Source organism: Cyprinus carpio, chromosome B22 (genome assembly GCF_018340385.1).
Source record: "Cyprinus carpio isolate SPL01 chromosome B22, ASM1834038v1, whole genome shotgun sequence".
NCBI classification, from domain to species: Eukaryota; Metazoa; Chordata; class Actinopteri; order Cypriniformes; family Cyprinidae; genus Cyprinus; species Cyprinus carpio.
In genome coordinates, this window is record NC_056618.1 from 21,321,896 (window position 1) to 21,339,393 (window position 17,498).

The 17,498-nt window shown below is 36.2% G+C and overlaps 1 protein-coding gene across 1 annotated transcript in view; it reads right to left on the reverse strand.

Annotated features, from left to right (window-relative positions):
* LOC109064589 (low-density lipoprotein receptor-related protein 1B-like) overlaps window positions 1-17,498 on the reverse strand; it is a 252,014-nt gene that overhangs the window by 140,731 nt on the left and 93,785 nt on the right. Inside the window, 8 exon segments of the mRNA XM_042749544.1 lie at window positions 805-1,002; window positions 2,380-2,625; window positions 9,952-10,041; window positions 10,044-10,151; window positions 12,607-12,789; window positions 12,916-13,080; window positions 13,816-13,896; window positions 16,386-16,502. Coding sequence (XP_042605478.1) covers window positions 805-1,002; window positions 2,380-2,625; window positions 9,952-10,041; window positions 10,044-10,151; window positions 12,607-12,789; window positions 12,916-13,080; window positions 13,816-13,896; window positions 16,386-16,502 — 1,188 coding nt within the window.

The following is a 17,498-nucleotide window of genomic DNA, read 5'->3' on the forward strand; positions in this document are numbered from 1 at the left end:
TCAAGACAAAGTGGTTCCTACTATTTTTTTCTCTCTCTCTCTTTCTCAATATCTACTCGTCAGTTCCTTTTGATCTGAGTGCAAATTACTTCTCACACGTTTCGAAGCTGAATTATTAACACAGTTGGTAGACTGACTTTGCTTTTTAAGTGTAAAACAGAGCTAAAAAAAACCTTCACAATATGCTGAACAATAAGAATCATGACAAAAAGTTTACCTGCTAATAATTTTGAAAATAGCAATATTTGCACTTTGATCGTTGATCTGAATGTAATACAACATATACATAACATATGTGTGACAATTATTATTATTTTATTAAAATAAAGGATGTATTAGTCACTCCTTTAATATAAATAAAATTAAATTGAATTAAAAATAAAATAAAGCAATAAATAATGTAATAAAAATAAATAAGTTAATAATATTTAAAATAAATATTTTTTTAATTAATTATAACTGTAAAAAGTAATTTTAAGTTATATCTGCATCTGTCTTTATCTATTTATGTCTATATTTATCTATCATCTATATATCAATAGATGGATGGATGAATGAATGGATGGATATCAGTACTGGAGTGACAAGCAAGGAAAACACATTTTGTGAGAAATTGGGAGAAGCAGGAGGTTACACCTAAAACTTATTTTTTTTCTGTAGTTCTGCAGTTTTCAGTCCCAGTACTCAAGAATCAATGCATGATGCACTGTAAATTCCATTGAATCATATTATAGCCTGTATGATATAATAAAGTCATAAATATTAATATCATCATGAACTATGTAAAAAATTGTGAAATCATACCGCCACCCTCTGACAGCTTCCCACGGTAAATTTTGTCCTCTACAACATCGGTCCAATACAGCAGGCTCTGGCTAAAATGGAAATCCAAAGCAATGGTGTTCCTGAGCCCGGGGACTAACAGGCTGTAATCGCCCCTTTGCAGGTTGATTCGGCGAATTTCGTGTCTGATGGAAAAAATGATGAATGCCTCAAAAGGATCTACAAAAAGACAGAAAACAATCGATGAAGAGAACAAGAATGCATGCAGCAGGACTGCGAATGCAAAAGCAAGTTTAATGTTGACAAGTTGGTTCAATCAAATCACAATAAAAAGGATTTGTGTGTGTATTCTTGGTTTTACAATAAACTGCTAAATTAAATTAAATTAAATTAAATTAAATTAAATTAAATTAAATTAAATTAAATTAAATTATTATGTTATGAAAGAAATTAAATAAAAAAATTTCTCTCATTTGTAGGCTAAATCACTAAACGTAAAAAAGTCAAAAAGTCAAATTAATAAACATTACCGAAAAATTTCGAAATACTAAGATGTTAATAAAATATATAATTTTTACATTGTACTTGAAATATTGCTTAAATAAAGATGAAAAAGAAAAAGAAAAATAATAATCTGTAAACAATAATCTGTAAAGTGAAAAAAGAGTTACACAGAGTTACACAGCATTAACTTAACATTTTTATATATATATATATATATATATATATATATATAAAAAGTTGAATAAAATAAACATATTTAAAACAAAAAAAATTAAAAAACACACACAAACACATATGTACTTATTGAATAAAATAAACATATTTAGTACATTACAAATTAAATTACATTGCATTGATTAAAATTAAGCAAATTAAATAGATTACATATTGTACTGAAAAAAAGTAAAATTTAAAAAAGGCAAGAAATCTGAAAATTATCATGAAAAAAACATTAAAATATTACTTAATAATAATAATAATAATTGTTAGCACATTCCAAGCTATGAATAAACCAAAAATGTTATACTATGTGGCTGGCATCTCTACAAGCTTGAGACTAGAGAGAAAACCGTATGTGGATTGCAATATGAATTATAGCAGGCTGTTTCAGTTCGGACAAAAACTAAAAGCATTTTGACAGCTCTGAAAACTGAGCCGTGTATTTCTGTAAAAGCTTGTTTTTCTTTTTATTAAAACATGTTACTTAGTGCTCTTTGCACATCTTCCTCTGCACTCCCATCAAGTGCGCTGGAGTCTGAACTCTCTGATATTTCCCAGCTCACTTTTGCTCTCTGTAAAGCCGAGCCGCTAAAATGAATTAACATATTACACATGCATTTAACACCTTAAAACTGACTGCACAATCCTCTCTCTGAAAGTAAATATGAATAAATGTGCACTAAATTAACTTGCATCTTGCACACATTTTTCAGTGTTATTTACAGCATAGAAATTCAGGCTCATTTGGTTCCCTTCAGGTTAACTGCCTGTAATCTGGTTTTAACATTATTTGGGATTGAACCTCCAATTTCCGTGTGAAAAATTCAGATCATTAACCAAAGGCCAACCAAGAATCAACAGGCCGCTGTTTACCTGTACTGTAACAGATGTCTCCATCAGATCCAAGACTCCAGCCTGGATAGCAGGAGCATTTCACAGTATTCTTGTGCTGTTCGCACACTTGGCTGCAGCGTAGGTGCTTGGTACAGTAATCCAGGACCTCGCATGTCCGGCTGTCCGATCCCAGCTGGAAGCCCGCCGGACAGGAACACACGACCCCTTTACCCGGTGCCACCGAGCACTCATGACTGCAGCCTCCCTTCCTCACCGAACACTCATCTGAGATGGAGACAATAAGCAGGTGAAGTGGGTTATTGTCAGCAAGAACGGAAGAAACTGTCACTTCAGAAGAAAATAGCAAGGTCCGAACACTGAGGTGGCAAGCACTGAAGGAATTCCTTTAAAAGACATACGGCAGAACAGCAGGGAGCCATAGATGCTTGAAGGAGTGAAGGAAATCGACGAGAGAGAATAAACAAGAAAGAGTTTGGTGCTTCCCATTTGGTCCTCTAGGCTGTACACTTCTTGGTCAGCTAGAGCAATTTGAAGCAAGTGGACTGACTCAATGAGATTTTATTTCGCTCTATAGTTTCTCACAAATGCAGGTCTTAGAGAATGCAGGCCTGTTTGCACTATCAGACAATAGTGCAAAAGTTGTAACTTTAGGGGTATAACAGCTTATCATTGTGAAAGTACCTTTAAAGAGACATCTTTGTATCTTATTTACCTCTAAACAATTCATAGTAGTAGTAGTATTAATAGTAATATGTATTAATATTCCAAGGTATTAATATGCATCTTTTGGTGATCAACAGCTTGCCATCTGGGCAGCAAGAACTTATTTGTACCATATTTTAACCCTAAAAGATTCATTAGCTGGGTTTCCATCCAGCTACTTAAATTATGCACAAAATTGGAATATGATGGCTGATATTCAAAAACTCTTTGACTGTTTGAAAAGGTCTGATTTTATCGTCTTGGTTTTGTTGTGTTGTTTGAATGAGGACCTTAGACAAAAAGACAGTCTGACTTGTAGCCCAAGGTCCAAGGTCACGGATTGGGATTGTAGGTTGGGGAGTGAATGAACAGTGCTCTCTTCCACCCTCAATACCACAACTGAGGTGAGACCCTGAGCAAGGCACTAAACCGCCGACTGTTCCTCAGGCAACACAGCAAAAATGGCTGCCCACTGTGTGTGTTCACTATTCACTGCTGTGCCATTATCCAGAGCAGATGGTTGATCAGCACTTAGAGATGCCCTCGACAGCCCTGAATGTCAGCAGAGAACAGGACAACTAGATGAGCTCCAAAAGACAGATCCCCAGTGAAGACCTTGTCGCCTAGACGGTCATCGGGACAAGACCATGGGAACCAGATGAGTCCTCTGCACAATGTGATTTTGCTGCAGCATGGAACAAACTGCTGGTTCGTCTGGCCGGAGGAGAACTGGCCCCCCGACTGAGCCTGGTTTCTGCCAAGGTTTTTTTCTCTATTCTGTCACCGATGACATTCAATATAATTTCCGAACAATTTCCAGCAATATCTTCGACTTGATTTCACAGATACTATTTAAACTGAACTCAGCTGGACAATGACATATCTGAATTCAGTGATGAACTGCCTTTAACTGGAAGTTGCAACCTGGTCTCATAAAAATATGTACATGTGTGGACTTTTTGTGCAACACTGTTTTTACATACTTTACTGCCACAGTTTCAAAGAGAAATGTCCACAGAGTGGTGCTAAAACACTGGTTCAATTCGTGAACCCTGGCACGTTTTTGATATAAGTACATATTGCTGTGTTTTTATTATGTTGATCCTGGTACTTATTGCAGCGGTTCAGAATTCAAATATCCGGGGACTGTCGCTAAAAGTTAATGGTCTATCATGTTGGAAATATGCCCAACACCAAACCCAACCCTAAACCTTCCAGATAGTGTTAACAAATGCAACACTGATATAAAAATGCATTTGTTGATGCAGCCGTGCCACTTGAACTTCCTTATATGCAGATTTTAACTGCTTCCGTGGTTACAAAGGATTCAAACTAGAGCACCTTACCTCTTAAGTCCGTCTCTTTACTTCGTGAGCTACCGAACAAACCTACCGTAAATATGAAGCTGGATATGTGCAATGCTAACATTCAAAAGCATCAGTTTTCAAATCTCCCAGGATATTAATATTGTTTTAAAGTCACTCTCTATAAGTAACTGTGGGAAAATTATGCTTTATTAATCAAAACTCTGTAAATTTGTGTTAAAAGGAATAAAAGGTGTCTGAGTTTTATTGCCTCTAGTGTTCATTTATTTTGGAAACTGCAGCGATATATACTTATTGGTACGTATTTTGCCTCTCGCTAAAAAGTGCACCCAGGTACGTTTATGCCATGAGATCAGGTTGGGAAATTGAGTGTTTACACTATTACATATTTACACACTATTTTCTTATTTGATACAGTAAAGCTGCTTTGTCACAATCTGTATTGTTAAAAGCGTTATATAAATAAAGGTGACTTGACTTGAGCTGTGCACTTGGATGGGTAAAATGCAGAGCACAAATTTCAAGTATGGTACACCATAATTGGCCAAATGTCATGTTCTATCCTTTCTCTTAATGAGAGGTGCATGCGTATGGTGCTGCTGACACAGGAGCCAGGATTCATAGAATTAAGGTTGAACCACTGATGTCACATGGATGATTTAAAAAATGTTCTTACTACTACCTTTGGGCTTTGAACGTGGTAGGTGAGTTGCAGTCTATTGAGGGTCAGAAAGCTTTTGGATTTCATCAAAAATATCTTAATTTGCGTTCTGAAGAAGAATGAAGGTCTTACTAGTATACACTCTATAGGGGTACAACAGCTTGTCACTATGGCAGTATCCTTATAGGGAAAAAATTTTACCTTATTTTTCCTTAAACGGTGCATATTTTTACTTTAAGGGTTCATACTTTTACTCTAAGGTATTAATAACAGGGGGTACAACAGTTTGTCACTGGGGAAATACTGTTAAAAAGACATCTATGTACCTTATTTACCTTAGGGTACATATTACTATAAGGTATAAAAATCTTTTTTTCTTTTTCTTCCCAGTGTACTATAGGTATGTTCTTCCACTATATTGGTTCTTCTTAGTTTTTCTTCTGGTGAATGCTCAGAGGCACTAAAGCCTCTTGCACTCTTATCATCACTTTAGCGTGATTTATGGCTGAAGACTGTTTTGGACGATGTAATGTGACGGTATTCCATTGAAGTGGTCCCGTGGTGAGATGCTAAATGGATTAATGTGGTTAAGTATTAGCTAAAGTTGTCAACTAGCAGAATATAGCAGCTAGCCACTTGGGTAATAAGCACAATAATGCTATTTCTAACAGTGATGATAAAGCATGCATTTGCTGCAAATGGCTTTGTTAATCCTCTGTGTACAATATTAATGCACTTGAAGGGAAAACAAGCTCAAATGAACATTAAAAATCAAGTTCACTGAATAACTACTGAGACATAGAAAGGTGCCTATTAAATAATTTTATGTTAAAATTTGATTTCCCCCAAAAACTTAAAAGGCCACAGAGGGATTCATGGTAACACCGACCTTAAACAGCAAGTGGTTTCTAGGTTTAAATGAAGTGTCTAGCACTGACAGAAGATAATGTATCCATAAACCTCAAGGCAGTCATGTTGGTGGAGTTGCGGAGTGAATAAAAACGTGCTAGACACTCAAATGGAGAACAACAAAGCACAGGCAGAAGAGATGTGGGGAACAGAAATGGATCATTGATGAGGGAAAGGAGCACGAAAAGGTATAAAATGGCAAGTGAAAGTACATTCAATCAAGCTAGGGTGCAATCTGGCACTAGTGATACCAAGAAGTCGTGAGGTCTGAGCGAAGCCACTAATACAGTAGAGAAAATTAAAAAAGTTCCAGCAGGGGAATAATGGCTCTTTTTTTCTTTTTTTGGACTGAGAGGCACTTAAAAATGCAGTTTAAAGGCTGATATTAAAAACAAAACGGAACAAAAAGCCAAAAACTCCTTGATTGTGAAAAGGTCTGATTTTATCATCTTGGTTTTGTCATGTTGTCATTTGACTAAAGACCTTGAAGACTTTCTTTCAAATTCAGAATTCCTAAACAAAATCCTAAATAGCATAATTACTCCAAAACACAATCTAAAGTCAAAATCATTTAATGATAGACAGATAGATTACTTTTTAGTTACTTTTTCAAATGAGTAACACCAGTTAATTTCTTTCCCCATTTATTTACTGGCAGCTCTTCTGTCCTCATTTTGAGAGAAATCAGAATTAAAGTATTGTAATGCATTACTTTTAAAAGTAACTTTCCCCAACACTGGACAGACTCAGTGAGCGTCCAGCTGTATATCAGATCTCATCGGGTTGCATTAAAAACAAACTGTAATCCACAATTCATAGCACTGAAAAGATAGAAGATGTTTTTGTCCCCAAAGCCAAGAGCGCTTCAGACCAAAGGCCAGCAGGTCCATTCACACGCCTTCTGTAGCACTGAGAAAAGCAGCCGCAGGGCAAAACCTTGCAAAGCCCAGTGAGATCAGGAAAGAGCTGTTGATAGTTATGTAGATATACAAAGTAAAGGACCAGCTAAGCATTGACAATCTGGTTGGATTGTTTGAGTTGCATACTAACAATTAACAAAAAATGGTGACCCATTTCTCTCCTAGATTCACTCTACAAAGCTGGGAACGTGATCTGGAGGCACATTCATCATGATTAGTCCTATTATGTGCAGGCCAGGTCTGTTTTAAACAATATTTATCTAACTCAGAAATTGTTTGGAATGTTTCTAGACCATTGGGTTTTGTGTTTATCTTGACCAGGGCGAGCGCATTCATCTCTGCCAGCGGCTAGCAGGATTTGGGTTCAGCCCAACTTTCATTGCCATGTTCAAGATATTTTAGCAGGACATTGAGAGAGTGCTTAAAGTTAATGGGGGTTTGATTGGCCCTTTTAAAATTAATAGAGAGGCATTAGACTAAAATGTGAGGTTAAATGCTCTTTAAATGCTCTTTAAAATGACGTTTTGAATGAAGTTTCTATGTGTTCCTATCCACTCATTTAAATAATATACTTAATAGAATTTACAAATGGGTTAAGAAATTAATTTAAGAAAAAATATTCAAATCTGCTCCATTTTTGTAGATAGTGTACTCAAAATCCAGCATCCGGCATGGTTGCCATAGTGATGACTTACGCTAAGAGACATACAAAAGAAGCTGTCATTGTAAAAAGAGAAAATTTGGCACATGCTGTGTTCAAAACGGCTTGCTCCTTTGCTCATTCGCTATTCATTATAAAGAGAACGGCACACGTGTGAATAAAAGAGGGAATTCAGCTGAAGATGCTTTGTGTGACTGTATAACATTCTATCTTTAGCCGCACGTCACTGCAGTCACGTCTCGAAACACTGAAAAACAAAACCTGATCTTATCTGAAACACATCGGATTGTAATCTGATTTCAAACCACATATTGATTTGGTTTGGATGAGGTTTGTTAAAATCAGATTCCATGTGGTTTTTGCTACAAACAATTAAACAGATTTGAGCTGGATTTTTGCTGCATGTCTGAACGAAACCTAATTATTTATGTCGAAAGGAGGAAATAAATTCACAGTCAAATCTCCTCTCTGACAGACGGAACCGATATCTGATGATATTTCAGCTAAATGTCATATGACTGGGGAGTATGAGAGATATTGAATTTGTTGCGTCATTCCTCATATTTGATTCATATTTTGTACCAAAAATAAGGCGATTCACAAGTAGACAGTGGATAATATATATATTTTAGTCTCTTCAGTCATTACTAACAGCAAAAAAGACCATCCAGAGTCGGTTTCTCTTCTCTCACATATCCTCAGAGGCCAGTTTTCAGTGTGCTCTCCAGCATTAATCAGTCTGGAGGGGAAAGTGTGTGTGTGTGTGTGTGTGTGTGTGTGTGTGTGTGTGTGTGTGTGTGTGTGTGTGTGTGTGTGTGTGTGTGTGTGTGTGTGTGTGTGTGGAGGAGCCGATAGATGTAATTGGCTCTAAGATGATATTCCAGTACTACCTCATCTCACCTGAGGGAAGAGATCTCTCTCTGAAGCTTTCCTAAATGAACCTTAATACACACTCACTAAAATCCTCCAATCCCTCAAGAGCCACACACAGCATAAGAATCACTGTGTGAACACACACACACACACACACACACACACACTACACGTCACAAAAAAGGAACAAATTCATTTATTTCACATAAAAATAATGAATGAAGCAGTATATAAAGACATTATTTGGGAGTCTGTATAATTATATCACACTCAATTACATATCTTCTGATATAAGACAGACATTTATTCAAGTTTTTAAATAAAAAAAAAAATCTTAAATAAATTTTTTAAAGAAAAAAAAACCAAACCAAACTAAAATAAAACCAAAACTGGGAAAAGAGAAAAACACTGAAAGTTTGGGTATTTTTGTCCTGTTTTCCAATCAAAATATCTTTGAGATAAAGTTGAGATAAACGAGACAAACGTACTTTAGAGGCAAAATACTACAATATAATAAAAATATTGATATAATATTGCAATGCATTATAGTATATATTTAAATAAATAAATAAAACAAAAAAAATATTTTTGTCCCATAAAATTATCTAAGCATTGAGATAAATGGGATAAATTAAGTTGAGAAGCAAAAAAATAATAATAATTAATAGTAGTAGTAGTAGTAGTTGTAGTAATAGTTATTATTATTATTATTATCTTGCATAATAATAGAATGCATGGATTATAATGCTTGTGTAATTTTTATTTCAATGATTTAAGCCAAAAATATGGTTTATTGAGATTTTTTTGTTCATACAAAATAAAAAAAATTGATTTTGATATCTTACACTTTTTTTATTAGTACTATTTTTGTTCTTTTTGAGTAACATTTATTTATTTATTTTTGTATTTTTAAAGTATATTTAGATATTTACGGAAGCCTAACTGCAACTTTAAATATCATAATTTGGATTTTTATGAAAAGCTACATTTACATCACATATTGCGATTTTGTTTTTGAACTGTAACCATTTCTCATGGAAAATAATTTTAAATCATATTAATTTAAACAAAACAGATTAAAAAAATAAATTTTTTTTCTTACAAAGTGTAAGTGTTTACGTATTTACTATGAGGAAGAAACAAGCATTTATAAAAAGGTAAAAAATCTAGATAGATAGACAGACAGACAGACAGACAGACAGACAGACAGACAGACAGTTAGACAGACAGACAGACAGACAGACAGACAGACAGACAGACAGACAGTTAGACAGACAGACAGACAGACAGACAGATAGATAGATAGATAGATAGATAGATAGATAGATAGATAGATAGATAGATAGATAGATAGATAGATAGATAGATAGATAGATACATACTCATGTCTACCCCTAAACCTAACCTGAAAATACTCAGCAATGTTGTTCCAATGAGCATGTTGATTCATGAACGCGTGTACATCACATTAATCTTTATATCACCATCCGTGTCAGGGGCCGGTCAGCGTTAACTAACAACCCACATCCCATGACTCACCACAGTAGGGTCCCTCGTCAGAATGGTCGGCACAGTCCCTCCAGCCATTACAGATTCGTTCTGGCGGGAGGCACACAGACGTGTCATTGCGCAGGGGAACTTCGGAGGCTTACAAACGGACACTTGACACCCCTCCTCATCCGATAGGTCTTCGCAGTCGATGTCTCCGTCGCACACCCAGTCCTTACTAATGCATTTCCCTACAGTGCAGAAAAAACAAACGTGTTTCGAATGACTTTTTTTTTTTAACATCATTAACTCTCTGTGTCGTTTCTCCACAAAGCTATCTGCTTTCTGCACACTTTTTCTTTAACCACATTTGAGATGCGGCATATAATTTCCCATACGGCTACATACGGTTTCAGAGCGTTTGGTGTTTGCCGTATTATTAGCAATAATGAGGTACATAATCATTGTTTTTATTTATGTTCTTACGTTGAAAAAAAAAAGAGAGCTTTCTAAAGAGTATAAGGGGGAAAAGCAACGTTAAAAAGCTACTGTTAGCGAAAGTATTTGGGAAACTAACAGTTATAAAGTTTATGGTATGAAATTGAATGGTATCCAGTCATTGTTTGCACTAGACTGACAGTTTCGTAGCCACTTTTTTATGATTTAATTATTTATTTAAATACCCTTTTCTCCAATTTAATGCAAGACATGACTTTCTCTGTACATTTTCATACAGAATCCTTATCAGTTGTTCTTAAAGGTGTACTGAGTAACCTAAGGTGTTTCGATTTATTTTTTTGAGCATGTGAGACAAGTCATTAGCGGTTCCCTCATTATCTCTCCAGACAAGTCCTTTAAGAAGGTGAAACAGGGCGTTGAGCACATAAATTACTTTTCTGTATCTCCCAAGACCAAATAGTGTCTTCACGTTCATTAGACCTTCACCGAGACTTCACTTAATCAGATTTTAATTCACTTTACTTTGGGTTTTCCAGAAACTTTGTTAAGATAGGTCTACCTGAATTCAGGCTAGATGTGATTAAAAAGACTCAAATCAAAATCTCTTCTATGTTTATGAAAGGTCCGAGGCACTAAAACATTTTGACAGTCATTCTATAGTTTCTATAGCTGTTCGGTTTGTAGCTCTACAACCTGAAAGTGAATTAGCATTTTCGCTAACAGCTCCCCTCAGGGATTTGTAATGGCTTTGTAAAAGCCGTTTTAGATTTAAGAATAAAATGAGGTTTGTGACTTCAATGTTTTGTTCCACAGCATAAATTACACACAGTGACACCTCAAATGTGAAACCTGTACGTGCTTTAAATTGCTAATGTAAACATGCTAACAAGTTGCTACTGTGTACTTAGCGAGAGCAGGCAACACAAAATGAAGGAGGTGTTCACAGGACGTTTCCTGTAGGTTAGTGATAGGCTATCGATTAATGATATGGAAATAAACAATATATTTACTTCTTTCTGAGGTAAAAAGCTTAAACTTAGCCTATGTCAGTCTTTATCTTTTCTAGCTAATCTTCTAGCTAAGTCAAGTTGGTGTTTAGCTAGACAGCTAGCTGGTCATCCAGGAAAATAAGTGACCAAAACTTCTCTAAAACCAGCTAACAGACAGACCATCTAAGACCAGGAAACCAGTTTAGGCTGGATTAAGATGTTTTCAGCAGGTTTCTTGGGTAAAATAATGCAATGTCTTTTATGTAGCTTTATTTGGAAAAAAAATTTAAGCAAATATCCACATACATTAGATTAATTTCCATAATTTTGGTTCATTATTTAAGCCTGAGAGACCAGCTAATACCAAGAAACCAGTTTAGGCTGGTTTAAGATGTTTTCAGTTGGTTTCTTGGGTACAAAAAAAAAAGAGATTTTTGTTGTTGTTGTTTTTTGTGTCATTTGGACCATTTTTTTTTTTTTTTAAGAAAATATCCATAAACACTTGAATAATTTCCATTTTTTTAAATTAATTATACAAGCCCGAGAGACCATCTAAGACCAGGAAACCAGTTTAGGCTGGTTTAGGAGTTTTCAGCAGGTTTTTCGAGCACAATAATGCAATGTCTTTGAATTAGCTTAATTTGGGGGAAATATCCAGTTTACCTGCCATTAATTTGGTTAATTAAACTTCATATTATGTATTTATATTATGTCACAAATTGAAATAGGTCTTTTTTTTCTCAAAAGTTCCTCTCACAAAACAGCCTCCAGTCTTTTAAAGTGACAAATGCTCCACTTTCCAACCTCTAACTTTTGAAGTTAAGCATCTCAGATCAATTCACACACACACACACACACACACACACACACACACACACACACACACACACTTACCCACAAATACGATTCTACCTGAGCCCAACTCACAAGGGTAATAAAATATTCCTGGTCTGCCTCAATCAGAACAAAACGATGCATCTTAAACATGATTAATTCAGTCTAGAGGGAAGCAAAGCAATAATCAATGGCCATCTGGAAGCATCTTTTCACATCACAGTCCCATTTTCAGCGGAATAACGGTAATGCAATATAATTTGAATGAGTGCTGATTCATCACGCCACCCCAGGCCACAATCAATCGATTAATGATCATATTTATGACCCTCTTCACCCAGAGATGACATTATAGAGAATTTTCCAAAGTGTGAAACTTGATTATGTAATGTGATAATGCGATTATGAAATAGTTGCTTTCTACCTGAGACCTTGCAGGTGAACTTTGCCTTGGGGTCGCACATTCTCTTGGCTCCCTCACAGGCGAATTCATCGCTACCGTCCTCGCAGTCTTTGTCTCCATCACAGCGCCATATTTCAGGAACGCAGGTTCCGTCGCCACGGCAGTGGAACTCTTTCTCGCTGCAGTCGTTGATGGCGGAGAGCGCTGATGGAGGGAAAGAGTCTCGGAGGTTAAAGTTTTGTGGTTACAAATGTTGACATTTTGAAGGTGGCAGACGTCAGTTTTAGGTCAATGCTTCTGTGTGCTTGTGTTTTGTGTGATCATGAGCACCTGTCCTAGAGCAGGTGGTGTTCTCGTCGCTGAGGTCACCACAGTCATTGTCCCCGTCACACATCCAGTGCTCAGGGATGCACTTCCCACTGGAGCACTGAAACTGAGCCACCGAACAGGCGTGAACGCAGCCCACCTCATCACTGCCATCCCCACAGTCATCCTCTAGAGAGAGAGAGAGAGAGAGAGAGAGAGAGAGAGAGAGAGGGAGAGGGAGAGAGAGAGAGAGGATGGGTGCATAAATGAAGGAAGGAAATAAAGAAAGAAAGAATAGATTTAAAAGGAGAAAGGAATTAAGAAAAGAAGAAAGGAAGGACGAATGGACAAAAAGAATCAATAAAGGAAGGAAAGAAGCAAGTTTACATAGAAGAAATGAAGGACGGAAGGAACAAGAGAAGGAAAAATGTAAGAAGGATAGGTGAAAGGAGTTAAATCAATGAAGGAAGAAGAGTAGGAAGATAAAAATTAAAGTAAGAATGAAACGGATGAAGGATGGAAGATTGAAAGGAATGAAGGATGGAAGGAAGAAGAAAAAAAATGACAGATGGAAAGGAAGGAAGGATGGATGGATGAGTAGGAAGATGAAATTAAAAGAAGAAGGGAAGGGAAGGAAGCAAGGAAGGAAGGAAATAAAGAAGTATATATTGATGAAGAAAGGGAGGGGAAAAAGAAGCAGGACAAACACAATGTGGGATCAAGCACATTACACTTTTGTTTTCTTTTCTTTTACCATGAAATAAAGTTCAAGATTTTTTTTTTTCCAGAAGAAGGGTAACATAAAATGTATTTATATAAAAAAAAAAAAAAAAAAATTCTTTCTTCCAATTACTATCACCTAATTATTATTATTTTGATAAAAATAAATAAAATCCATTCAGACCTTCATTCACTTTAGCTCACCGGAATCACAGTGCCATTTCACACTGATGCATTTCCCATTAGTACAGCCAAACTGGGTCAGCGGTTCACAGGTTGGGAAATCTAAGGAGGACACAAAAAAAACAACAACAATCTCAAGGAAGTGAAGGGCAAAGGACACCCTCTTCCAACTTCACAAGTCAACGTTGGGCCCATGCCAAAAGAAAATGTGAACAGAATAATAAAAGCTTAGATTACCCCTTTGACTAACAACTTTTCACCGCCAAGAACAACAAACGAGGAGTTTGTTTCTGCTGAAATTTGCACCGTCTGTGTTATCTCTCACGAGACAAAAGCCCTAACCTGCCTCACGCGCCTTTCCAAATAAACCGACAGTGCATCTTTATGGCGTTGCACCACCTTTCAAAATTAAACTTGCATAAGAAAAGACACTCCCTGGTTACTGACAGGATGTATGCGGCAAACTGACACTGAGTCGCGATATGGAGCGAGCGAGCAGCCGTGCGGCGCCACGTGCTGCGACTTCATGGCGAACGGGGCGACGCTCGACATTTCTCAGACGGCGCACGCTCGGCTTTCCTGTGCCAGCTTGATTTTGATTTAAGGAAGCCAAGCATAAACTTTAATTACTCTATACATGGCCCGTGTGTGTGTGAGAACCGAAGCGACCCAGGAACGTTACCAGAGGAAATTTAAACGGTAATAAGATGCGACGACTAACAGAGGAGAAAGCTTCAAACGCACACTTCATCCCTCAGAGGAAGAGAGGTGGAGATCTGCTGGTATTTCTCATCTCTCATTTACACGAGCTGAACGGCGCTGTCGCAGACGTCACAACGGGTTTACAGTGGGCTGTGGAGCGCTGAGATATTCAAAGCACGGTAATAAGCAGCATATCATGCAAAAGTATTCATTGTTTGTTTTGTTTTTTTTCAATATGTAATGCTAATTTTATTGACTTATCTTTGTGTTTATGATGAGGAGATCCAAGAAAGCCACTCATATTCTTCACTTTTTGGCATTGAGCACGGCAAATATACAAAGTTCCAGGCTTTTTTGTTAACTATTGGTAATGAATACATGCAAATTTATGCTATAAATGCTTTTTATCGGCATTGATGGGTCCATGAATAATCTTCAGTATCCACAGAAAAACACCAACCACAACAAAAAGTTCAAGAAATGTTAACTGAAAGGTTCTTTCTACTGAATCATTACATTCTTAAAAAAATAAAGGTTTCTTATTCACAATAATGGTTCCTTGAAGAACGTTTAATATCTGTATTTTCATAAAAGGTTCTTCACATTATTAAAATGTTCTTCACACTAAGAAAAGTGTTTCTTTTAAAAACTGCACTTTTAAAAATAAAGGTTCTTTATTGGCATTGATGATTCCATGAAGAACCTTGAAGAACATCCATGGAATCTTTCCATTCCACAAAGATCAAAACAATCATTCATTTACTTGACGTGAAATCGTCAAATTGCTACTGCATAGCAATCACATACAACAAACAAAAATGCAGAATAAATAGAATAAATATTAATGCACGATAAATATCATATCAATAAGCAATTTTTCCCAGAATGTTCTTGCAACCCAGTAGCAACTCTTCCACAGCCTGTGGGGACCTCTGCTTTAGAAAATGAAACTGTTCTTCACACCAAGAAAATGGTTCTTTTAGGAGCTGTTCACCGAAAGTTTTTTTTGGGGGAACCGAAATGGTTCTTTCATTGAATCTCTACATTCATTATTAAGAATAGAATACCATTACTTTTCTTTGAGATACTATGTTGCATGTACTCAACTGATTGGCTGCCACACAACAAAGAAAGTCTAGAACTCTGCTCACCTATTGGATCATTTTCACTTCAGAATGCAGAAAACCATCCAATAGGGTTACAGTTCAGATGTGATCATGACAGCAGCAGGTGACCTTCACACCTCAAATCAAAGCAGTTTGGTGGGAACGGTGTGTGTGACCTCCACATGCACAAAAACATCAAAAGATATCAAAGAGCCAACAACAGAGGAAATATGAAAACAGAACAGATCTTTTTCTTTGTTTGCGTGCATGCTACAGAAAACACTTCAGAGCTATGCCATCGTTTTGTCTGGGCTCTCAATAGCTTGTCTATTCTTGTTAAAAGCCTCAGGCCATCAGATTAAACTGAACTCAAAACAGCACATCTGACCTTGTTCTTCCCTTTTGAGAAACTACAATGCACAGTCATTCACGAACACAAGACGTATTTCTCCGTAAATCATTTGGAAAACGAATGATGCATTCAATTCAACGATTTTTAAATAAAAGGCAGGATCTTGTTTTGTCAAAACCCTTAAGAAAACAAACACAAGCAATGAAGAAATAAAGGGTGGTTTTGGATCATGTTTCAATGCAATTAGCCAATAATGACATGCTCAAAGTATATAATAAGATAAAATACTGTACTATGGATTGATAAAAAGCCTCTAATTGAAGTATATGGAGGCTTGATGGTGAAAGAGACCAGAAAAATTGTGATAGCAAAGATAAAATATGGAAATACAGAGGGAGGAACTTCAAAGCCTCCATGTGAGGAAGACTCACCACATGACGAAGACTCATCTGACTGATCCCCGCAGTCATCATCACGGTCACAGCGCCAGTTCTCCGGGATGCAGCGGCCATTCGCACATGGAAACTGGCCCGGCTGGCAGGTTTGGGCTGTGGGAAGCAAAAAACAACGGATATTAAATCATACCTGAATGGATGTGTTCAATCTCACTCCTGCATCTTGTATAAAACCCATATAAGGTCATCAGAGTGCTAAAAAAGATTGTTTACAGCCTTGAACAATTCCTTTTAACATAGTTTTTTTTTTTTTTTTTTAAGATGAAATAATTATTTTGATCATTATTTTATAACATTGTGAAATTTTAATATAATTAAATTATAATAATTCTTATTTTTTATCTATTATATTTTTTTAATAAAAGCATGGTTTAAAAGTCTAAACAAAGACAAAAACGATGATTATGATCACATGATTTAAATCACATGATTTTTAATAATGATAACATTAAACTGTTATTTTAAAAAATAATTCAAATCTCAGAGCACTAATAAAATGTTAGTGTGTTTATATATATATATATATATATATATATATATATATATATATATATATATATATGCGCACACACCCACAGTATAATACAGTATTACTTATATCATAGAGTAGAACCCTAAAATACAAAACTGTAAAATATAAATCCAAGATTTTCAATGTGATCTTACACGTTTGGACCCCAGGACAGTATTTACTTTTTTTCCCCTCTCATGCTTGAAAAATCATCTGGATTTGTTTTCACCTTTTCCAGGTCTGTATCCAGTCTCAGCCGTGATATTGAGTAATTGCTTTCAGAGATAAACCCCAAGCCCATGACATCCGATATTACAGTTTGTGTCTTTCCTGCAGGACTTATGAATGGGTGCAGTGTTCAAAATGTGTTTTGTATCAACATCTGGCACCTATGAACAGGAATTAACCATGTTATGAAGACACGGATGTGGTAAATATACCCAATGGGGAAAACCTCTCAGGAGGATTCAGAAGTTTTCTCTTAGTGTGTTAAACTGCAAGAAAACTTTAAACTCTACACAGCAGAAGCAAACACTTGGAGAATGTAAAGGACTGATGAGTATTTGGTTGAACTGTAA